The sequence below is a fragment of the Spermophilus citellus genome (genome assembly GCF_964194105.1).
Source record: "Spermophilus citellus genome assembly, chromosome: 4".
Taxonomy (NCBI): domain Eukaryota; kingdom Metazoa; phylum Chordata; class Mammalia; order Rodentia; family Sciuridae; genus Spermophilus; species Spermophilus citellus.
This window is the reverse complement of record NC_138185.1, coordinates 186,472,080-186,494,202: the sequence shown is the minus strand read 5'-3', so window position 1 is coordinate 186,494,202 and position 22,123 is coordinate 186,472,080. Positions and strand designations below refer to the sequence as shown.

The 22,123-nt window shown below is 35.7% G+C and overlaps 1 protein-coding gene across 8 annotated transcripts in view; it reads right to left on the bottom strand.

The window, feature by feature from the left end:
- Window positions 1-432: 432 nt before the first annotated feature.
- Window positions 433-22,123, bottom strand: part of PRKD1 (protein kinase D1) — a 335,410-nt gene continuing 313,719 nt past the window's right edge. For 5 of the 8 annotated variants that reach the window (XM_081291749.1, XM_081291750.1, XM_081291753.1 and 2 more), the window contains 5 exons: window positions 21,744-21,905; window positions 21,110-21,208; window positions 19,916-20,183; window positions 1,728-1,813; window positions 433-935 (listed from right to left, as the gene is read on the bottom strand). In XM_081291749.1, coding sequence (XP_081147875.1) covers window positions 717-935; window positions 1,728-1,813; window positions 19,916-20,183; window positions 21,110-21,208; window positions 21,744-21,905 — 834 coding nt within the window. In that variant the 3' untranslated portion in view covers window positions 433-716. Of the gene's footprint in view, window positions 936-1,727; window positions 1,814-2,838; window positions 2,881-11,796; window positions 11,926-19,915; window positions 20,184-21,109; window positions 21,209-21,743; window positions 21,906-22,123 lie in introns of those variants that run through there. The other 3 variants (XR_014021650.1, XM_081291751.1, XR_014021651.1) reach the window with 3 other exon arrangements.

Here is a 22,123-nt window from a genome sequence, read left to right as displayed (position 1 = left end):
TGCTTAGCTGCTGATTTTCCATAGTACAGCAGGGTAGTGTAAGAAAGGGAGAAACATATCTGTCTTGTATATATAACAGTTTACATTTCTAAGGCATTTAGGCTTAAGAGCAGTTGGCTCCACATGCCTGGGTGCACTTACTTGAGTTTAAATATACTGAGGCACACAAGGCAATATAAGGATTTGAAATCACACAGTAACAACTTTTCCATGCATCTATGTCTTTGGGTATAATATCCCCTCTCCCCAGTCTTTTTTTTTTTCCCATGTGAGATTTGAGTTGTTCATAGAACACTGGTAACAATCTACTCTTCAAGAGTTTGCTTTATTATCATAACACCAATGGGACACACCAAACAGAACTATTTCATGGACAGGCTCTTTCTCTTACCAAAAGGAGGCTCCAGTAAGAAAAACACTGATTTGCAAAGGCACAGTGGAGACAGGTTTAATGCATTAAATATAACATGAATCATTCACAATAACAAGTTTAGTGTTTCAGGGAACTTTTGTTAATACAACACAGTTGGTCACACAAAATACAAATGCTTCTGTTGATTTGTCTTGGCAACTCAGATACATCAACAGTGCTAACAGTTTAACAGCTTTGTTCTCATCTGACAGAAAATAATGGCAGTTCTGCAAGGCAAATGTTAAACCTGACCGTATGTATTTATTAATTCCACAGTGTTTTGACAGATTATAGGAGATGAAACTCAGAGGATGCTGACACGCTCACTGAGGGCTTTCATCTCTCTTTCTTCCGTCTCAGGACTGTCACTGTGGCTAGCACTTGGGTTGATCAGGTGTGCAGGGTACTGCAGCCCCTGCTCGCCTGCATACTGCTCCCACCTGGAGTCATCGCTTTCGTGGGTGATATAGCGTTCCCCAATTTTGCATTCCAACTCTCGTAAATCTAACCAGGTCTGATAGTCCTGAAGAAAAAAATTTCAAAATATTACCCTAGAGATCATTACAACTCAACATGCTGTTTCATATGTTGTCAGTTCCCATCATCTATGAGTTGTCCCCGTTTTCCCACTATAATGGTACTGTTATCATTCATCATTCATCGTGCATCTTCCTCAAGTGACAGCATCAGCACCAAGGCCATCCTATTTGCTTAACCTTTGAAAATACATAGTGTTTATTTGATACCACGGATCAAAGTGTGGGCAATTAATGCTCCTAGTCAAGCAGTTAGGAATGTTTTTGTTCCTTTGAAATTTAATGTCTAAAAATAATCCTTTAGTATTTCAGAGAATCGTTTTTCTAAACTTTGGGTTCAATGTGAAAATAAATATTTAAGAGACTGCAAGCATGTCCATACACTTCATATTTGTCGTGTATTTCTATTCATGCATAATATCCTCGGATTTAAAAATACAGCTTCCAAATGACACAGTGCATGACCAGATGGGTATCTATTTGGACATTTATCAGGATTACACATACAGATGCTTTTGAAATCTGGTCCTCTGAGTTCTGTTATGATCCTTCTCACTTTTTGTGTGTGTGTGTGCATGTGAGTATGTATGCGTTTCCCTCACCAAAATTTTCTTGGTTGAAAGAAAAGAGTTTCAGAAATATTAAATTGTTATTAAAACCTAAGAAATTGCATGTATTTTGGCAAGGAAATTGATATGACAAAATACTTCTACTTTTAATATCAAAATCCTATAAATACTTGGAATCTCAACTGAGAAAAAATGGTGATTGATTTTTACCTGTAGCCATGGGTGACTCAAGGTCTTATCCACACTATAGCGCTTTCTCATTTTTACTTGCAGCAAATTATTGATAAGATCAATGGCTGAAAAAAAATTTAATTATTAGTAAAAACAGATGACAGATATGGAACAAATGTATAATTCATTTATAGTATATTTTGCAACTGTTATTTTTACAAAGTTAAATGCAGCAGAGTGATAATATGCACTAGAATCTGAAAAAAAAATCCTCTCGAGAATTCTAAAACCTTGCCCTTCGTTTTGTTTTGGATACTAAAAATATGAAGTTGGAAATAATTGTGGAGGAAGAAGTATCAGAGTCTATTTTGAATATGATGTGAATTTCAATGGGTCTACTACTCTTTTATACTTTTTTCTACTGTAGGGATTTTGTTTAAATAGACATAATTTAAGTATGACTTGCATCACTGTAAGGATAAAACTAAAATATTCAAGAGAAAGCATTTACTAGTTTTGTTACAAAATATATTTAATATTCGGAAGCACATACTGGGCTTTATGGTCTTGAGGTAAGTTACAGACATCTGGACATCTTATGTAAATGGGAAAATCTAGCATAATTTGGGTCACCTCTGAGGATGAATGTGGAGCCTAAATTAATGGTCCAAGAGAAAACCACTTTTGTCTCTTTCACCTTGCTTTTGCTTTAAAAAATATAAAATATTCCAATAAATTGGAATTATATCATTTTTATTAATTGCCTGAGGGAAGATGAAAAGAAACCTAATAAGAATTATTCACTGAGGGGTCAAAATTATAGTCCATCCAATATAGGACTATGCCTCTGGTTGGGGCTCTGATTTGTGAAATTTAGGGGAAAAAAGGATTCTTCTTGTCAGTTATCATGTCTACAAAGTATCCCAGTTGCCAATAGTATCATGGGACAGAGTTCTCACCTTTTCTGGAAATTTTATTTTCGCCTATATCATTAACTGTTCATTATTAAGTCATTACCTTACACTTCCCACTCACTTTATAATAATTTCTACATGTCTTTCTTTCTTTTTATCATTTTCTTCCCCCAAAGAATTAAGCAAAATATGCCAAAATAGTGAAAGCATTTATATTTTAGAGAGTGAATTCTCACCTTTAATCTATTCTGGGCATTAGGTCTGAAAGATGGATTTTTCTAAAAAAAAAAAAATCTTAAATAGGTAGCTGATTAAAAAAAATGAGAATCAACCCCCAAACTTTCCCAGCCTCATGTAATGAACCAGACAGCTTTGATGCCACTGTCTGGCCTACAACAACCTATATAGACATGAAAATACAGCCTGCTGCCTGAGTCCAGAGGAACAAAGACCGCTTCATTCAATCAGAATCCTCCTTGTTATCAAGTAAAGAGAAGTGATCTCTACAGTCTTTTGGTAATATGTCTTTGGGTTTTACTGGTGCTAATTGTCAAAGTATTTGCCGGCACTGAAAGGCTGTAAATCAAACACTAAAGAGTCCTTAATTGGAGAAATTTAATGCAACAGCACACACTTAAATGTCATCTATGCCTATGTAGTCCTGCCTCAGCTTGGATACCTGAAGAAACATAGTACTTAGTACAATTTCAAATTTCAAGCATGTGTTCTCAGAATGCTTTTGAAAGTAGAGTTCTCTCAGTGAACTGTGTATTGGGCATGTACTTTAAAACATCCATTCACATGATTTACTCACTGGTGAGTAAAGTGCACCTTCCATTCTTGCTGCTGCGGAGTCACACAGCAAAAATGGGGGATGAAGGGTGAAGGGAGAGCTTATGTGCCTCTATAGCATGCTAAGGCTGTACGCTTCCCTGGACACTGCAGGGAATAAATACATGGTATTAATTCACTCATTTTGCTTTGAATTCTATAATTAGGAAGGTAGGTGTACAGTAACTCGACAAAAGGTCTGGTTTGTGCCCAAATGGGCTCCAACGGTGAGCCACATGGCCTAATGGGGAGGGAAATACTGCCAGAGGAGAAACGAAGTGTCTGAAGGGAAGGGAATATGGGAAGATGGAAAAAAATCATTCTTCTGAATAAGGTACACAATTGTCAGTCTGACCAAGCCACAGACACCCTGAGGCCTGAATAAGCACATCAAGGCAAAGGCTTGTGCTTCCAAGAGAAGACAGGTTAGGACATAAGGAGAGAATTAGAGGGGTCATGGTGTATACTCAGAAATGTGTGCATATAAATAAAATCTGTGGCTCTTCGCAGCAGAAAATAGCAATAATTAATTACATGTGGAAAACTGTAGTTCAATGTTGGGACCTTAGTGTTATTCAGAAAGCAGGTCCATCACTGGTATTTGAGAGCTTCATTCTACTCGCAGTTTCTGGAACTCTCAAAACACCTTTTTCATCAATTGAGTCTCATTCAATTCAGCGTTAACTGCACCATCCAAAATGCCTTTGGCTGTACCCATTTTTAAAAAGAGAGCCTAAAGAACATCTTTCTTACAATGTTCTCTTTACTGGCCATGTCTATGCTGCTACCATAAACATGTTATAAGACTTCTTCACATATTTGTATTAATCACTCATTTCTAATTTCTTCATTCACCAAATCATACCTACTAATTGCTGTTGGTAACTGGGAAATATAAAGTTAATGATAGAGCTGGGCATGATGTAGTTCAGTGGTACAGCACCTGCCCTGAATTTGATCCCTAGTGTACACACACACACACACACACACACACACACGCACACACACAGTTAATGATAAATAATAAAACCCTAGCTTTGAAAAGTTCCCGATTTATTTATAAAGGACGCACACTTACACTCCTCACACCATGATTATAGGACAAAATATGCCACCTTAAATCTCGGACCTTTAAGTATCCTACTCAAAGAAAAAGAATGTTTTTATTGCATAACTTATCCTCCTTGGTCCTATTTATGTTCTAGATGCAATGGAAAGCTTGACTCTATTTTATGTGATAGCTCTTCAAATCTGACACAGGGATTCCCTTTCCCCTTACATATGATAGTTAGTTTAATTTCCTTTTAGACCCTTCAGTCTTCCTGTAGAACCTTATTTTAATATTCACTAGCTTTATTTTTCAAAGTCCCTGCTAAAATTCATAGATCATTATTGACCAGAATTGTCTTCACTATTAACTGCCAATTTGATTCATACACACAGATATTATTCATATATCTTAGGACTGAGGTTTTTTATTCTTTAAAAATTTTTACATTCATATTCTTATGTAATCCTCATAACAACCCTATGAAAATAGATATTATTTTAATCTCCACTTTATAGGAAAGAAAAAACTTCAAAATTCCATGTAACTCAATCAATATCAGACAACTCCTAGGCAATGGAGCTAAGGTTGAAAGGGCACTTGGCTTCAAAGCCTGTGCTTTGACATCCTAAGTAAGACTGCGGTCATATTATACCATTAGGTCATTATGATTAACTGATAATAATGTGAAATATTAACTATTTAAAAATTATTTTCTAATCATGAACATTAAATTCTTCTTATGTTTTCACCACACTATTATGGATTGGAATGCAGAGATTTGTTTGTGTGGGTGTGTGTCTGTGTATCTTTGTGACTACAGTCTACACTTGAGCACTCAAAGACTATTTTGAATGTGACATGATCCCCTCATTACAGAGGTGCTCATCCTCCTAGCCTCTGCCATGTCCACACTGAATAAACCCATCTGCTATGTATTAATCAATATAGTAGAACCTTTTTTTTTTCCAGGATAAGATGTAAACATAGGGCTTTTTGACTGTAGGAGAGATCACACTCCCAACTGCCAGGCCCATTAATTATTCTTTGAGCAAGGCTTATAAACAAGCAACGTTTCCTCCTAGGAGAGTTCCCACCCAGTCCATATTTTATGATATTCTCCAAAGGCTACTGTATGAAATTTTTTTCGAATGTTTTATTATAGTTAAGACACATCAGTCCTTAATATTACTTATTCCACCAATCTGGCAATCCTACTTAAAAAGAAAGTTCAGGTATTCTAGAATAATATATTCTCAGCAAACTAATATTGATTAATACTGACATTTGGTTGTTTCCTTCTAAGGACAAGGATTTATTATCTAAATGCTTGCAAATTATTAATTCAATTAATCACTGTAGGATTTTGTCAGGAATAAATACTAAGCTTCTTATTGATTGATTTCAGGATCCATTCTTTCTCCCCTTAAAAATTTCAGACAAATGTAGTCCGTGTTAATTATATTAGTATCTTTCTCACTTCATCTATGGATTATTAAAAATTACAGTGGCTCTAAAAGCACATCTATTGGCTTCTCTAATATTCAGTTTTCATCTACCTTATGGCTCATACTAAGTGATCCCTAGGTATTAGCTCCCAGAAGAGACTGTCCCATGTAGAATAACATTTCCAAGGCAAGCCAGTAGTAAAGAAGCAGTAAAACTGGCAAAACTGGATCAGCCACAGCAGTCCCAGGAGAAAGCTGACAATCAGGGGGCGAAAAATAAAAAGTAAATAAAATAAAAAAGAAGTCCAAATAGAATCTTAACTGCAATTCCAAAATTAATCAAAATTCAGATTTCTGACCTAGAAGATATTAGGTTTGGAACTGTGAGGGAGAGGAGAAAGAAAAATAAAAGAGACAGAAAACTCTGGGCTCTTCTGTGAAATCTTCTCAAAAATAGAACAAAGGAGAAAGGCAACATGGTCTGGCTATGGAAAACAAGATGGAAAGAAAAAGGGTGCAGAATGGTATATCAGAAAGGTGGCCTGCTGGCAGAGCAGCAGGACAGGACGCTGGTGCCAAAAGGGGAGAGGTAGAATACAGAAACTTCAGGTCACTTGGAACTCCCCAAGGACTTACAGCTCATGAAAAATTTGGAGCTCATCAGAAAGAGATACTTGTGAAGCAGAGAAAGCCTCAGAAATTATGGGTCTCTAATACCTCCTTCCACAAAAATAGCAAAAAGACTATCCCCAAACCTGGATTTCATAAGGTGAGGTATACTGTGACAAAGTGCTGGTATTTGTCCTTTGAGTCAGTAAGCAGATGCCATTTTGAACAGCTGGGTTTGGTCTTAGAGCCAAAGCAATGCAGGAAGTGAAAATTCTCTAAACTCTGGGGGTTACTTCTCCTTATCATCTCAGGTGAAGGGCCTACCCCTGAAGAAAACAGGAGTGAAACAGGCAATGGCTGGATCTTCCTTCTCGTTGCAGTAAATACAGCACCTTTTTTCAAAGAGTGGGTTGATTATTTTCTGATCGTAAATGCCTATTTATTCTGGAAGTCAGTCTTCCTAATATTACTCTGGCCACTTTTGACTTTGTGCTTCTAAAATACCTCTAGCCAGGGATTCATACTATTTCTTATAAATTAAGAAAATAAGAAAATTTGCTTTTTTCTTTCTTTCTTTTTTTGCTGCAATGAACCCTTGGCTGTTACTTCCCTCCCACCTTCCTACACAGCATTTTCCCTCCTTACTCCATCCGTTGAGAGACTAAAATGTCAGGTAAGTAAAGAGAACATTTTATCAAACATTGTCTCTGAGTTAAATGGGCCTTAAAGTAAACATTAGGGGAGCTGAACTTCTGTGTAACCCTATTTTCTAGGTGCATAAGGACTCGAGAACAAGCAATTAAATAGTATATGCAGGTGCTGTGGGCTTTATGTTTTCATATAAAAAGTAATGTTCCATTAGAGTATAACTGTATAGATTCCATTCCATTCTTCTCATATCAAAATAGAATAATCTTTGAAATTATGCAAACTATATCGCAGTTATTCTCCATTTCAAGTGTGAGGACACAACAGGTTGTGTGTGTGTGTGTATTCATATACCTTTGCATGTGCCCTTGCCGTGACTTAACTAGAGGGTATCCAAAGCTTGGAGAAAAATCTTCAAAAAGAAAGTGGACACTGAATACTTAGTGGGTCCCTTAGGTCACACCTGTCAGTCACATTTTACTTCTACTTTTATTTTTTCATGCCTGTGTCTCTACACTTGATTTTAGCTCCTTTGGGGTCACAGGAGATGGGGTATTTGCACAGGTATTTCATAAATCTTTAAAATAAAATGCATCTAAATTTTAAAGCACAAGAGAAATGCTTACTAGCATTTTGTAGCTTTAATACAGTAATTAGAAATTTAAATGTCATTTTTTTTTCTCAGCTCTAAGTTTTAATACCCATATTGTGTGCATATGGATTGTACATTTTGGTAATAAATATTTCTGGATGGTAGGAGATCACAACTCTACAAAATGTCAGATACCATAGATAGGATTATCAGAAAATCAGAATGATGCTGAGAATATTGCAATACAGATTATGTTATTTTACAGAAAGGATATTGCTTGTCACACCACAGGACTGGTTTCTTTTGTTGTTTTTGTTTTCATCCATTCTGTCTTCTCTCCACCCCCAAATTATTGAGGTCCATAACTTCAAATTAGATACCATATCAAAGCTATCATTCTTTTGATGTAGCCAACCCCAAGTAACTGCTAGGCTCCTTGCCTTTGAGCCAGTGTTTTCTTTATTCCCATTCACTTCAGGCTCACTGTCTGCTGCAAGGCAATGCTCAGTACTTCTCTCCCTTTGGTTTGCTTCATGCTGATGGTAAGTTGTGTGTTTATTTTAAAAATCGTTTTGCAACCCTTCACATTCCAGCTCTCAACCCAGCATGCCGTTGCCCAGCAACACTAACTGGGACGCTCCTCTCAGGGGCTGAAACCAGAGGCTGCCAGCAGCAAGCAAGGCCACTGGAAACCATCATCTCACTCGTTCCTGAGTCAATTACCGGAATCCAATGAAGTGCAAGACCTTTAGAGATTTGAGCTGGTGTCTTTCCTTTTTCAGTTCTTTCCACTGTAGAAAGTCATTCTATCAATGGTTACTCTTTTGCTTCACATTCAATTTCATTTTTTCCTGAGGACTGGCAACACAATCTTGGACATCATGAATTGTTACAACACAAGCACACACAAGTCAAACTGATGTCCAACTGATTCACCATTTAGGGCAGAAATAAAAATATGTTATTCTGATAAGTTTAGGTAGATATTTCTTTTTCTTTTTTACATTGTCATTACACTTGAAAATCCTTTGGAGAGTTTCATTTTTAAATACTAATCAACCAAGTGAAAATCTTTAGGGGAAAGGCCTCCAGGTATCGGTCATTGTAGGAGTCCCAGGGGTTTCTAATACGTGCAGCTAGAGTCTAGTATAACTATGCTAAGTAATATCTCAGATTTTAACAAACATGAATAATAGTTTGGAAATCTTAAATTAAGATTCTGATTGGGTAGATCTGGGAAGGAGCCTAAGAGTCCATCTTTTTTTTGGTGGGGGGAGGTACTAGGAATTGAATTCAGGATCCCTTAACCACTGAGCCACATTCCCAACCCTTTTTTTTTGAGACAGGGTCTCACTAAGTTGCTGAGTGCCTTGCTAAGTTCCTGAGGTTGGTCTCAAACTTGCCAGCCTCCTGTTTTAGCCTCCCCGGTCACTGGGATAATAGGTGTGCAACACCACCTGGCTCTGAGAGTCTATCTTTAATGGTGCCCAGGTTGCCTATATTACTGGTCTGTAGACCAGATTTTGAGTAGTTATGGAATATGTGAACATTGGAGGAGGTTCATAACTACTGTGATGCTGTCCAATGAGCCCTTGAACAGACAGATCTAAATGCAGAGAAAAGTACTTAAGCACAGAGAAAGGCATCTGTTCTCAGTCCCATTTTGTTCAGGATTCTGGAATGAAGACACAGGAGGGCTTCAGGATCACTTTGACTCAGAAGACACTGACAGGAAGATTAAGTAAGTCGGATCACACAATTCTCCAAATATATACAGGCTGGAGCAATGGGCCATCCTGATAACATTTAACAGGGACTAATGGAACTAAGTATTCTCAATTCTCCCTGCCCCAAGATCTAAATACAGAACTGGAAAAATCTGTCTTATCAACAACATGTATAAAAAGAAATTCAGGTTTCTAAATTCTCAGTGGATTTGATATGTCTACTATTTGCCCCCAAATCAAACTTTATTTTATGCCATGCTGAAAGAAATATTCCTTATAATGAGGTAAGTGGTATCTTCGCATCACTCTTCATTAGATTTGTTGAACCCCAAGTCAGACACTTTCTGAGGTTTGATTTAAAAAGAACAGAGGCAAAGAGAATTGTGTTTGGATCAGAGTAAACAGAGAGTTTGATGGAAAACTGAGTGCCCAGGAGAAGAGGAGCCTGGGGAAATGTGAGGGCTGCTTTCAAACATCTGAGATGAACCTTTCCTTGGAAAGGGATTGGGTTTGTTCTGCCAGTGGGCATAAACACTAGAGATATTTTTGCTTATTGTATTAGGGTTGAGTTAAGAAAAAATTTGTATCCTCATAAAATTGTGTATTTTCCATCACTGGAGCAATTTAAGAATATTCTGCTCAGTAGATTGGTACTGAGGAGCAATATAAGGGTTAGATAAGATTTTTAACATCCTGTATTTTGAAATATTATTCTGTTTTGTTTTTGTGGAAGCAAACTCACCAAATATTTAATCTTTTCTGATCCTCTAGTCAGCTATCTCCCCATATATTCAGATGTCATATTTCAACACAACTGTGATTTATATCCAGAAGTGAAATTTTAAACTTATAATTGAAATATATAAGAAAATATTTCAATTTGGGGGGGGATAAAAAGCCAACTTTTGAGCACTTACAATGAAAATGTTCTTGCTAAAACTTATGAGCAGTTACTCTCTACAAATAGTCACTTATTAGAAACATTGCCATTAATTATATTTTACTTGTTATCAAAATAGATGATTCCTTTCCTAGTGGGCAATGGTTTCAGATATTACCTCACTGGATTATAAAATCTTCACACCACACACACACACACACACACACACACACACACAATTCAATCTTTCAATCTACGGGTACATATTTTTCAAATCATCACATGCCTTTGGCTCACAACTTTAAAGCTCTTATGAAAGAATATGACAAAAAAAAATCATTGAACACAATTGATTCCAGAATTTTAAGTTGAGATTGTTTAAAATGTTAAACCCCATGGAGGCTCTGACCCACATCATTCACTTTACTTTATCAATTGTGATTAAATTTCCTGGCACCCAGTTAGCATTTTTTAAGTAGTTCACTGGCTAGTCCCCACGCCTCTCCTGCATGCTGTTATGTCTGACAGTGGTGTTAATATGTTGACAAATCAATCTATTCATTAATATTCAGCAGGCTTGCTGGATCTGCAAGCCTCATAAACTGTTACAAACACAGTTTAATTATTAAAATGACAATTGTCTTTCTTTTGTTTCTCAATCCATTGGATTTCTGGGTCTCATCTACCCGAGGCTTATTTTCAATGGGGTTATTTTTTGTTTTGAACAATATGGAGTGAAAGAGAGACCTACAGCTGGTTCCTTTTCATGGCAAAGTGCTACTTCCAACTTAAGTATTTAGCATTCTGGAACACTGTTAGATTTTGAAAACATACCATGTGGTAATGGTGCTAGGCTTTTATTTAGCTTTTCTTTGTGTTTGTACTGGCTGTATTTTTCAATCTCCAATTTCTGGGGGAAAAACACACTTGTGACCAATTTTATTTGAATGTATCAAGTGGAATGGCAAAAAACAAATGCTTTTAAAATAAAATTCAGATGCTTTGATAAATTCAGTTGTTAATATAGTGGTCATTCTATGTCTTGAGATACCCTATGTTCTATACTGTACAGATGATGACTGAGATAAACTAGAAGAATAAATTATAGTTGTGCTTATCAGGGAAAAGAAGAGGTATAAATACTACCATTGAAGCAGTCAGAGCACACAAGTGGAGGGAACCTACATAATGGGCACACCATCACAATTGGATAATTAATTTTGCACTAAAAACAAGCTTTTGGATTAATGAAAGTGCATTTCCTTTCTTTTTTTTTTCTTTTTATATATGGTATGCTGAGGCTTCCTGTCTGATCTTAATTCTTGAGAATATCAACTAGCCATGTGACTCTGAAACTGAGCAGTAACAACACAGCAGGTGACTGGGGAATAGGTGCTTCTTCAAACTTCACCTGTGAACACAGAAAATGACCTTCTGCCTGCAGGGGTCGGGGCTCATTGTGAGACAATTTCCGAGGCTGCCTCTGTGTTGATTACTGCCTGCTTGCTTCCTTAATGGCATATAAAGAAATATCAAAACTCTGAAAGAGAAAAAGTAGTAATTTCTCTGTTGATCTCCATAGCCCACTACTAACCTTCCTCAAATCTACTCTACTCCTCTAAATGAACACATCATGATGGAAATGTATTGTTAACTCTAGCAAGTGCTTTCCCCTCCATTATTGCAAGTCTGTCAACAGTCTCTTAATGAAACAACTTGCACTGAAGCAAATTATGTGTCACTTCACTAACTACACAGTCTGCATCATTTAGTTCACCATGTCACTTCTCTTCCTCAGAGAAGAAACTCCAAGGAAAACAAAAGCTGTACAATTGTCATACACAGAGAATAATCACATAAGAAATGTGCTGTTAATCTGAGCAATGAAGGAATGCAGAAAAAGAGAATTCATTTGGTTTTCATATTGAAAATTCTTCTTTGTGAGGACATGGTAGGTTTAGAGACTTAAGATAACATCTTCATCTGCTCAGTCACACTGTAGTGACTGGTGTTATTGAAAAGGAAATGGAATCTTAAAGCTTTTCAGCGAATGACATTTTTACATACTATTTATATTTATTTAAAATTTTGTTCAATTTTTAGACCAGGCATGGAAGAATTATAATTATGCAAAATCCATTATTCCTGGATCCTTCTTTAACTTCATGCCCTTTATTTATTTGTATTAATTTTTACAAAAGTTTTCCTAAGCACCTGGGGAAAGCTGTATAATCGTCATAGAGAATAATCACATAAGAAATGATTATTACTGAACTCTTCAGTAAGAAGATTTCAAAGAGAAAAAATAAAAACCTCTCTTTTCACTTTTGACCCACTATTTAGAGAGTACCTATTTTAAATTTTTCTTCTAATTACCTGAATGCCTCTGAATAATGCAGTATCTTTTATGCTTGATTCACTAACTTTAAACCAGTGCTACTCAAGTGTGAACAATCAGAACGGATCAGTGCCATTCTGTGAATTGTTTGTTATTGGTCTGTTATAAGTACAGAGAGTGAGACTAAGTCTCTGGAAACTTTGTATCCATTTTACAATGCTCTCACATTAAAAAAAATTTTTACAAAGTACTGGTCCATATGTTTAGAGATTAAAGTAAAAACCAACTGGTCCTTTACTATGGATAGTTAAAGAAGAATCACTTTTTAAAAATGTGATTTCCTTCCATTAAAGATAATGACTCTTTTCATTTTAGTTTTCTCTACCTTATTGTCCTCTTCATCCTCCCAATCAATTTAAACACATTAAATTATTGTACTGGCAGGCAACCTTTGTAATTTAGATCAGGTCCTAACACACAATATGAGAGATATAACCAGCTAAAAAGATATAGTAAATATTGATAATACATAATACTTATTTCAAATTCTTAACTTTTAACTAAATTGAATATTAAATGACACATGTAAATTTATATAACTAATCCATGCAGTATCTCACATGAACTCTGGAAGTTTGGGCTCTTATAATTCTCTTCACCACTTTTTTTTTGTCCTCCTTATTCCTAGTGTTATAGGATTCCATTATTTATAATTTTTGCATAATTATAATTAAGTCAGACGTGTTTAGTTTAAATGTTATCTAAAATTAATAAGCATTATGTGAAATAATTTATATATAATTATTATAAATGTATGAACTCTAGGTAAAAACCCTCCCCTATAGCTATTACCTAGAACCTCCAACCCACAACTATGTCAACTCAATGAGACTTTAAGTGTTATAAGGATTCTCTTTCCCTACATTTTTTTAATAGTTCAAAATCATAACACACATCTTAGTTGCTTCTGTATTATATAACTTTTAGTTGAGCTGTATTTATATATCTGTCTTCTTTCTTTTTGACAAAAGATGCCTGTGCTATCTTTTGTAATCTTACTATTTTGAAATATATCTAAAATTGAAATATATCTGAATATATCAAAAATTTTGAAATATATTGAAATATTATCTAAAATTTTGAACCAAGAACATGTCCTGGTTTTATTTCTCTGATCAAAAAGATGATGTGGATGTAAAGAGATGTTAGGAATGAAAGGAATTTTATACTGTTTCTCCAGCAGTTTACAAGTGTGGAACCAGGGAGCCTACATTTTAAAATAGCTTCTCTAATTATCTGTTAGTATGCCAAAGTTAAAATCGCCCACTATACATCTAGAGCAGGCCATGATAGGTTTAAAATGAGCCATAATCAAAGTGGTTCTTTAGCAAAATTATTAGGAATCCCTTGCTTTACAAATATTTCTATTTCAACTATTTGTTAGTTTTACTGCCCCCGCCATTTCCCATTTTAAGCTCTTCCCCCCTGGTATCACTTCTTAAGTGATAGACACTCTTGTTTGCAATTTTCTGGGGTTTTTAAAGGCAATATCACTCTTAAAATGTACCACCTGTGAGATACATGGAGGATACCCTGGTGTGTCTCTTGTTCTTTAGGAGTTTTAAATAATGCAAATGAAAGGAGGGGCATACTGGTGAATGATCAAGTAAGTTGCAATTCTTCAGTTTTACCTGGTTACGTAAAACAAAACAAAACAAAACAAAAAAACTGACAATGGGTTGCTCTTTCTGTATTATAAGTGAATTTGCCAAATCAAGCGAATATTTTTAAATGAGTACACATGTCCTATCAAGGAAGTAAGAAAGTTAGTAAGATGGCTGTGCCAAGTGCTAATCCTCACCTGGAATGAGATAAAGCAGGAGGTGATAGTGAGGCCATTTCTAATTTCTGACAGGGCGGTGATGGATATATCAGATGATGAAAAATGGTCATCCAGATAGTAGCAATGATGAAATGAAATGCAGCAGAACATATAAGACTGCCTTAGGACACACTGATATAATCACAAACACTGTCCCTTGATGGGCTAGAGTCTCCACTTGTGTAAGTGTCTGTAATCATATGATTTATGCTGCACTGTTTTGTATATGTGTTTGTGCATATAAATACATACATATATTACATAGCTATTATGTATAACTGAATATGATGGCTATATGCACTTAGTTACATGTAATTCCATACTATTATTTTATTATATCAACTATAGTTAAGTACATATAAATGTAGTTATATCTTTATAAATAATTATAGTTACATTTGTGTTTGTACATACATAAAAAAGTAAATATAAACATACTAGAGTGATAGACAAAAGAAGAACGGAATTTGTAAAGTGACTGGGAATTAAAAAGTAATCAAGGTATTTAAAGCTAATGTGTTCTGCTAATCACTATGGTAAGCATGTCCAAGTGCAATCTTATTTAATATGTAATATAATCCAAGGAGGTAGTAATTAATATCACTATATTCAGGTTGTTTACCAGAACATGATCCCATTTCCCAGGATTGTTAGAGATTATGACAAATTGCATTGCTTCTCTAGCCCTAAGCTGGTGAAATCATTTTAAAAATTAAGTAATAGGATGGCTAACCACATTAGAAGGATAATCAAAAGTCTGTAAATGTTGTAGATAAAAGCAATTACTTTGGAACCAGCTGACAGGATTTGCAAACTGGCCCCACTCAGACAAGCTACTTACCCCTCTATGTTTACATTTCCTTATCTTCAAAATGGAAACAATAATAGTATTTAATAAAAGTTTAGGATGGCTAAGTGAGTTTATATACAAAACGTGTTTAGTGCTTTTTTATAAGGCAAATGCTATAAAAATTTAATTACTAATATTTTAATATTTTCCTTAATTTTTTAATTAATTTTACCCTCTCGCTTTTACTTGTAATATTTGCTAAGCTTTAAGATTTTCTCTCATTTTTCAAATCATATTTTGATTTATATGTGCAAAAAAATTCTGTTTTTAAAATGGACACCTATTAATGCTTTTGCATTTATTTTTATCCTAGCATCTTTTCCCTGTAGGAACTTCCTTTCTCCTAACTGGAGGGACTCATGATCATCCATAGGGCCAATCAGAGCCAGGCTCCTGGGGTGACTGTGTGATTGTCCCCTAGATACTATGGGATTCAAGCATAGTCAAGGGGCCCCTTTCAGAGAATCTGTGGCTACAGGGAGATGATTGCTCTTCCATTCTGAGATCATGAACAACAATAAGTAGCAGGTAAGCCTGAGCTGCTGGGAATAAATTGGCAGCATATGAAGAGTCTGCCTGAGAAAGAAGCCCTCTTAAAACAAAGCAGAGCTGTGGGGTGGAGAAACCTAACACTTGAACTGCAGAATCCAGCTGAATCTTCAAGTTTACCACTTGGATTTCTCAATTGTGTGAGTCAATAAATTATCTTATTTGTTGAGATAGGTTTCTGTCCTGATTAATTCACTGACAGATTATTAGTAAGTATCTTTCCATGATGCTGATATGCATTATATTATCATAGCAAGAATACATAATGAGTATAAAACTCCATAGGTTCCTAAATACCAATCCAGAAATAAGAACCCTTTGGGGTAACAATGCATAGTGTAAAGAAGGGAGACAAATTTTTATTTCAAGGCAAACCCCTTAATTTCATGATCATTGTGTGATCTTAGTTAAGTCACTAAACCTTTCTGGTTTCTCTGTAATACACAGACTAAAGCAAATTACTTATCAAACTCTCTTCTTGTGTGAAGGTCAAGCACCATAATACATAGCTATTACATCAAATCCATGTCTACACTAACAGAAAAAAAATGCATGTCAAAGGCAGGTTTTTTTTTTTTTAATACTGAAACATCTATTCATGCTACAAAGACTTCCACATTTTCTTTTGCTTTTTCAAGTGGAAAAAAAAAAAAAAGGACACCTAGAAATATTTATGAAGAACACCAGGGAAACATGTATACCAGTTTGCACAGTTTCTAAAATTACACAATCAATACTTGGTTACCAGCCAGGGCAATTGCTTAGCTTAGTATTCTGCTGTCCTCCTCTCAATTCAAGTCCTTGGCTGACCCCACACCTGCCTTTATAAATGCCTCTCACATTCTTTGTCTCATTCAGTTTTGATTACAACCTCACTATGCAGACTGGAATCATTATCCCATCTTATACTAGAGGAGGTGAAGTCCAAAAGATAGGTGGTGACTAATTAAAATGGCAGATAGGGCTATATCTCATACTGCTGACTGCTGACCCTGATCTTTGACTTTATAGTCATGGTGGGGCCCTAGATTTTGATTTCCCTGTATATGGATTCTTAGTGTTTCTGATGTGGTTTAAAAGTATCCTGAGATGCAAATAGTACAGCTTTTGTGCCTCAGAGGAAAGGATGAGGCAAAGGAGGCATTGGGGAGAGGGGTCTGTTAATAACTAAACCAAAAGGAAGGGCTTTGAGAGCTTGTTTGGAGGTTCTAGCAGGGGAGCACGGGGGGGGGAGCATGGGAGGAATGGAGGAACTTTTGATAGGGCAAAGGGGAGGGAGAGAAAAGGTGAGGGCAAGGAGGTCGGAATGATGGTGGAATGAGTTAGACTTCATTACCCTAAGTACACGTATGAAGACACGAATGGTGTGAAAAGACTTTGTGTACAATCAGTGACTTGAAAAATTGTGCTCTATGTGTGTAATATGAAATGAATTGCATTCTGCCATCATGTATAACATATAAGAATAACTAATTTAATTGAAAAAAAAAAAGAAAAAGGAGGGCTTTATTATTGACCTGAGCTGGTCTCCACATCATTTTGAGTAGGAAGAAAAATGTTGACACTTCCATAGCCAAGAAAAATATGTTCTTCCTGATCAAATATAATTCTGAATTATCCTTCTGAATTATCCTGTATCATTCCCTCTTACTAAAATACTATGTCTCTTCCTTACCATTCTTTGGTGATTTGGCATAAGATCTATCTTTTATGAAAATGTAGTTTTGACCAGTCAAGTTCACAGTGGTTGTCATTCCTCTGAATTTGAAGACTCTGATTTCATACCTCTCTGACAATTCCAGAAAATACATTTACAATTTTCTAAATTTGTGTAACTCATCTCCCCAACTAGCTTTCAAGTTCTTTGAAGCATATTTTATGTTCTGTTCTCTACTTTCATGTTACCTATAATGTATGTAAGTTGTGATTTCCCAACAAGTGTTCATAAGCCATAGAAACTTAGGCCTTTGGTTTCTATTACCAGTGACAATAACCAAAAAATGTTAAATTGACTTCAAGGGTATTCTGATATGAAATCTGTAAAAAGGCATCAAGTTATTTTACTGGATTTCTGGATTAAAGGCATCAAGCATGAGGGTTAGCTCTATTTAAAGGAGATGTTTCCTAACAAGAGCCTTGGTCACAGGTTATCTGATAATGCCTTCTTTTCTGTCTTCTAGAAAAGAAATATAATTATACTTCACTTTCATCTTTGTTGAACCATCCTAAATATTTAATTATTCCTTTGGCATATATGATAGCTCTTTTGTAGGCCACAGATTCCTTTAAGATACATCCATCTTGCTATAATTTACAGGTAATTAGAGGATGTTAAAGGTTGTTGCTAATGGTAACTTAAAACTCTGACAATGGATAGCTCTTGCCATTTAATACTAAACATCTAATAATTTAATCTACATTAGGCAGCTGATATACACTCTTTTCCCATTGCTATACCAACACATGCAGTAACAGGCATCAAATAAGAGAGGTTAATCCTATGCATGTATTGGCTTCTGGACTAGATGTTGTCCAGAAACAAGAAGGAAGCAGGAATGTTCAGATTGCCAGCATGAGTTCTGGCCCTGCCCCTGACTAGTTTTGTGATTCAAAATTACAGCATAACTTTTTAATATTTCAGTTTTCTTATTTAAATTACAGGTATAATTTTAAAAAACCTATCTTATGAAATTTTTATGAGAATTAAATAAACTCCAAAGCATCTTTACTGAGGAACACCTTTTAAAAACATTGAATAAGTCATTTTATTTGCCCTCATCAGCCCTGCCATCTTTAAAACACTATCTGTTTTCCTTTAAGAGGATGGCAGTATTTATTAAGAAGAATAGAAGCTTTCCTGAAACACTGCCCAGTTAATCTATCCTAAAGAAGTCATCATAGATACTTATAGAAATCATATATATAAGGATGTTCTAATGCTGAACAAACTTCCAAGGACATGGCCAAGTAAAATATGATGCATACTCTAACATTACACAGAAGAAATCACTAGACAAAGATTTTGCCACACTAATTTATATGGTTTGATAATTAAAATATCAATGTCAAAAAGTTCTTGTGTTGATAATACTTTAAAAATATTTAATACATTTATTAGCTCTAAAAGTTTTCTGGTAGAATTTTTTGGATCCTAAATATAGAAGCATATCCTCAGCAAACAGCAATAGTTGAATTCTTCTTTTCCTATTCATATCCCTTTAATTTCTTTTGTCTGTCTAAGTGCTCTGCCTAGAGTTTACAGGACTGTGTTGAATAGAAGTGGTGAAACAGGGCATCCCTGTCTTGTTGCAGTTTTTGGAGGGAATGCTTTCATTTTTTTCTCCATTTAGAATGATGTTGGCCTTGGCTTAGCATAGATAGCTTTTATAATGTTGAGGTATGTTCCTACTATCCCTAGTTTTTCTAGTGTTTTGAACAGAAAGCAGAGCTATATTTTGTCAAATGCTTTTTCTGCATCTATTGAGATGATCATATGATTCTTATCTTTAAGTATATTGATGTAATGAATTGCGTTTATTGATTTCCACATATTGAGCCAACATTGAACAAACCCAGGTACATGGTAAGTAAACCTTTACTAAAGATTCATTATCATTATATCAATATATAAATATTTGTACATTTTAAGAAAATACAAAAAATAGGAACAAGTTCATTCTGGTTGTTTCATCTACCTCTTAATACACATATTCCTTTTTCTATATTTGTAAACACACACACACACATTTCAGCAAAAGACATTTTTGTTTTCATTTACTTTCAACCAACACCAATCAATTTGTGCTTCTAATCTGGTAGGCACAGTGAACATTTATCAGTGTAATAATTCACAATTAAACTCATAACTCTTAAAAAATAAGCCATGATCATTTTTGCATGGAAGTTATTACCTTCATGAGAGATTTCCTTCCAGGGATTTGGTGGATACATGAAAGCTGCATTCTGGATTTGGTCGTGTATGTCCTCATCTTCGTTAAATGGGAACGTGCCACTTAGGCTTACGTAGATAATCACCCCGACAGACCACATGTCTAGGGAGCGATTATAACCCTTGTTTCTTAGAACCTCAGGTGCCAGGTAAGCTGGGGTACCAACCACAGATCTTCGGAAAGATTTCTCTCCAATGATCCTGGCAAAGCCAAAATCACAAAGTTTCACCTGTTGACAAAAGTGTATGCAGAAATCATTCAATCACAGTTATGTGTCTGTATATGGGTTAGTTGAAGTCTGTCAGAAACTACCATAACTCTTCGTGCAGAACAATATGATTTTCTTATGGTGTAAGAAATAGCTATTTTCTGCTAAGTGATAAAGGATGACAATGGTTTCCATACTGATATAAAGGCATGCTTTCATTCATAAACATATCATCTAAACACCCCCCCCACCCACCCTCCAAAAAAACAAGAGAAAAATGTGAAAACAAGTATACTTAGAAGTGGGAAGGGAAACATGCAAGTCTGGGGAGTGAAGGGCTAACTCAAGGGCTTATTATGAGGATGAAAGACAGTAGATAGTTGAGTTGTGCCACCCACAATAATTGGCTCTGTTTTGGCACATTGGTAGGACCTGACGGTGTCAAGATGGCAAAGCAAGACAGCCAACCTTGGTCAGGTCACTTAAGATCTCTGACTCCCTAGGGAGAAATCCAGTTGTTTTCTACCTTCTGAATTGAGAAAAGGAAGAATTTTGCCCTGGGCCTGGAGAATAAGGCTGAAATTGAAAGTCTTGCCCAACCTTAGAGAGACCGATAGCTCTCTGGGACTCTCAAGTGTCCTCACTCTCAGAGCCAGAGGTTTCAACCTTAGGCCAGTTTGGAAAGACACCCCCCACCCAACCAAAAAAAGAAAAGCAAAGCAATAAGAAGGCACAGGTATGTACTATTAAGACTCACTGAACTGAAAAGCCAGTGACAAAGTCACAGTCCTGAAATATAAGAAGGCAACAAATGGATGGGAACACATAGAGAAAACTTGAAACAAAGATCTTGAAGTGGGGTCGGGAGGGAGAAGGTGACAGGATGCTGCCTGGGAGCCAGTGATGCTGTCAGCTGGCTTTTTGCTGAGAGAAGCTTTTATACTTGCCTGAGGGAAAGGATCGGCTGATGCCAGCAACACATTTTCTGGCTTAAGGTCACAGTGAACGATATTTTTAAAATGAAGATGCCGCAAAGCCACGAGTATCTATAAAGAAGATAATCACCAAAATGCTTTCATTTCAGTCTATTAATTTGAAGATGTTTTCTACCAGTTCATAAATTTAAAAGACCAAGATAAAATGCACAATAGCCAGTCCAGTTTGCTCAAGACACTAAAATGGAGTAGATGAACACAGCGAGTTGCTAGGGAAATTTCAATGGAAGAAGTATCTTATTATGGTATTCAAACAGCAACCAACACAAGTGTAGACAAAGGAATTCAATATGCATCAGGAATGTGCATTCTTAAATATTTACATTGAATCAGGACTAAGCCAATGTACTTTTTAAAGTCCCATGAATAATCCCAATACATGGGCTGACTTCCATGTTATTAATTTGGTATACTGGACTCTGACTAACAGATACTAATCAGAGCACACAATAATAAGCTCTGCAACCTTTCCTAGTGTAGTTTAGATTGGAAGTACAGACTAAACAACAAGGCTAGGAAGCTGTCGTAAAACAGTTATAACATTTGATATTAAATTATTTTTTTCTGCCTCTAATTGATTTCTTACCTGAGTAATTAAAAACTTCGTTATGTGCTCTGGCAACCTGCCCTTTTCACTTGACAAGATCATCTCCAACATGTCTCCATGGAGTTTTTCCATAACAACAAACACTCTTTCAGGCGTCTCAAACATACACTCCAAATTTACAACACCAGGGTGATGAAGGTTCTATTAAAGATAAATAAAGCACTTGAAGAAAATGAGTTTTTTGATACTGTTTGGCAAGCTCACTGATTATACAAAACTGTTCAAGCTCAAAGCTATGGAGAAGCCCACACTTAAGATTTTTTTAACACCTCTAAATTCCACATGTGCTGCCTTATATTTTTGAAATTCTAATGTCTCCAAAATATACATCTTTACTTTCTATGCCTAGTGAAATTATT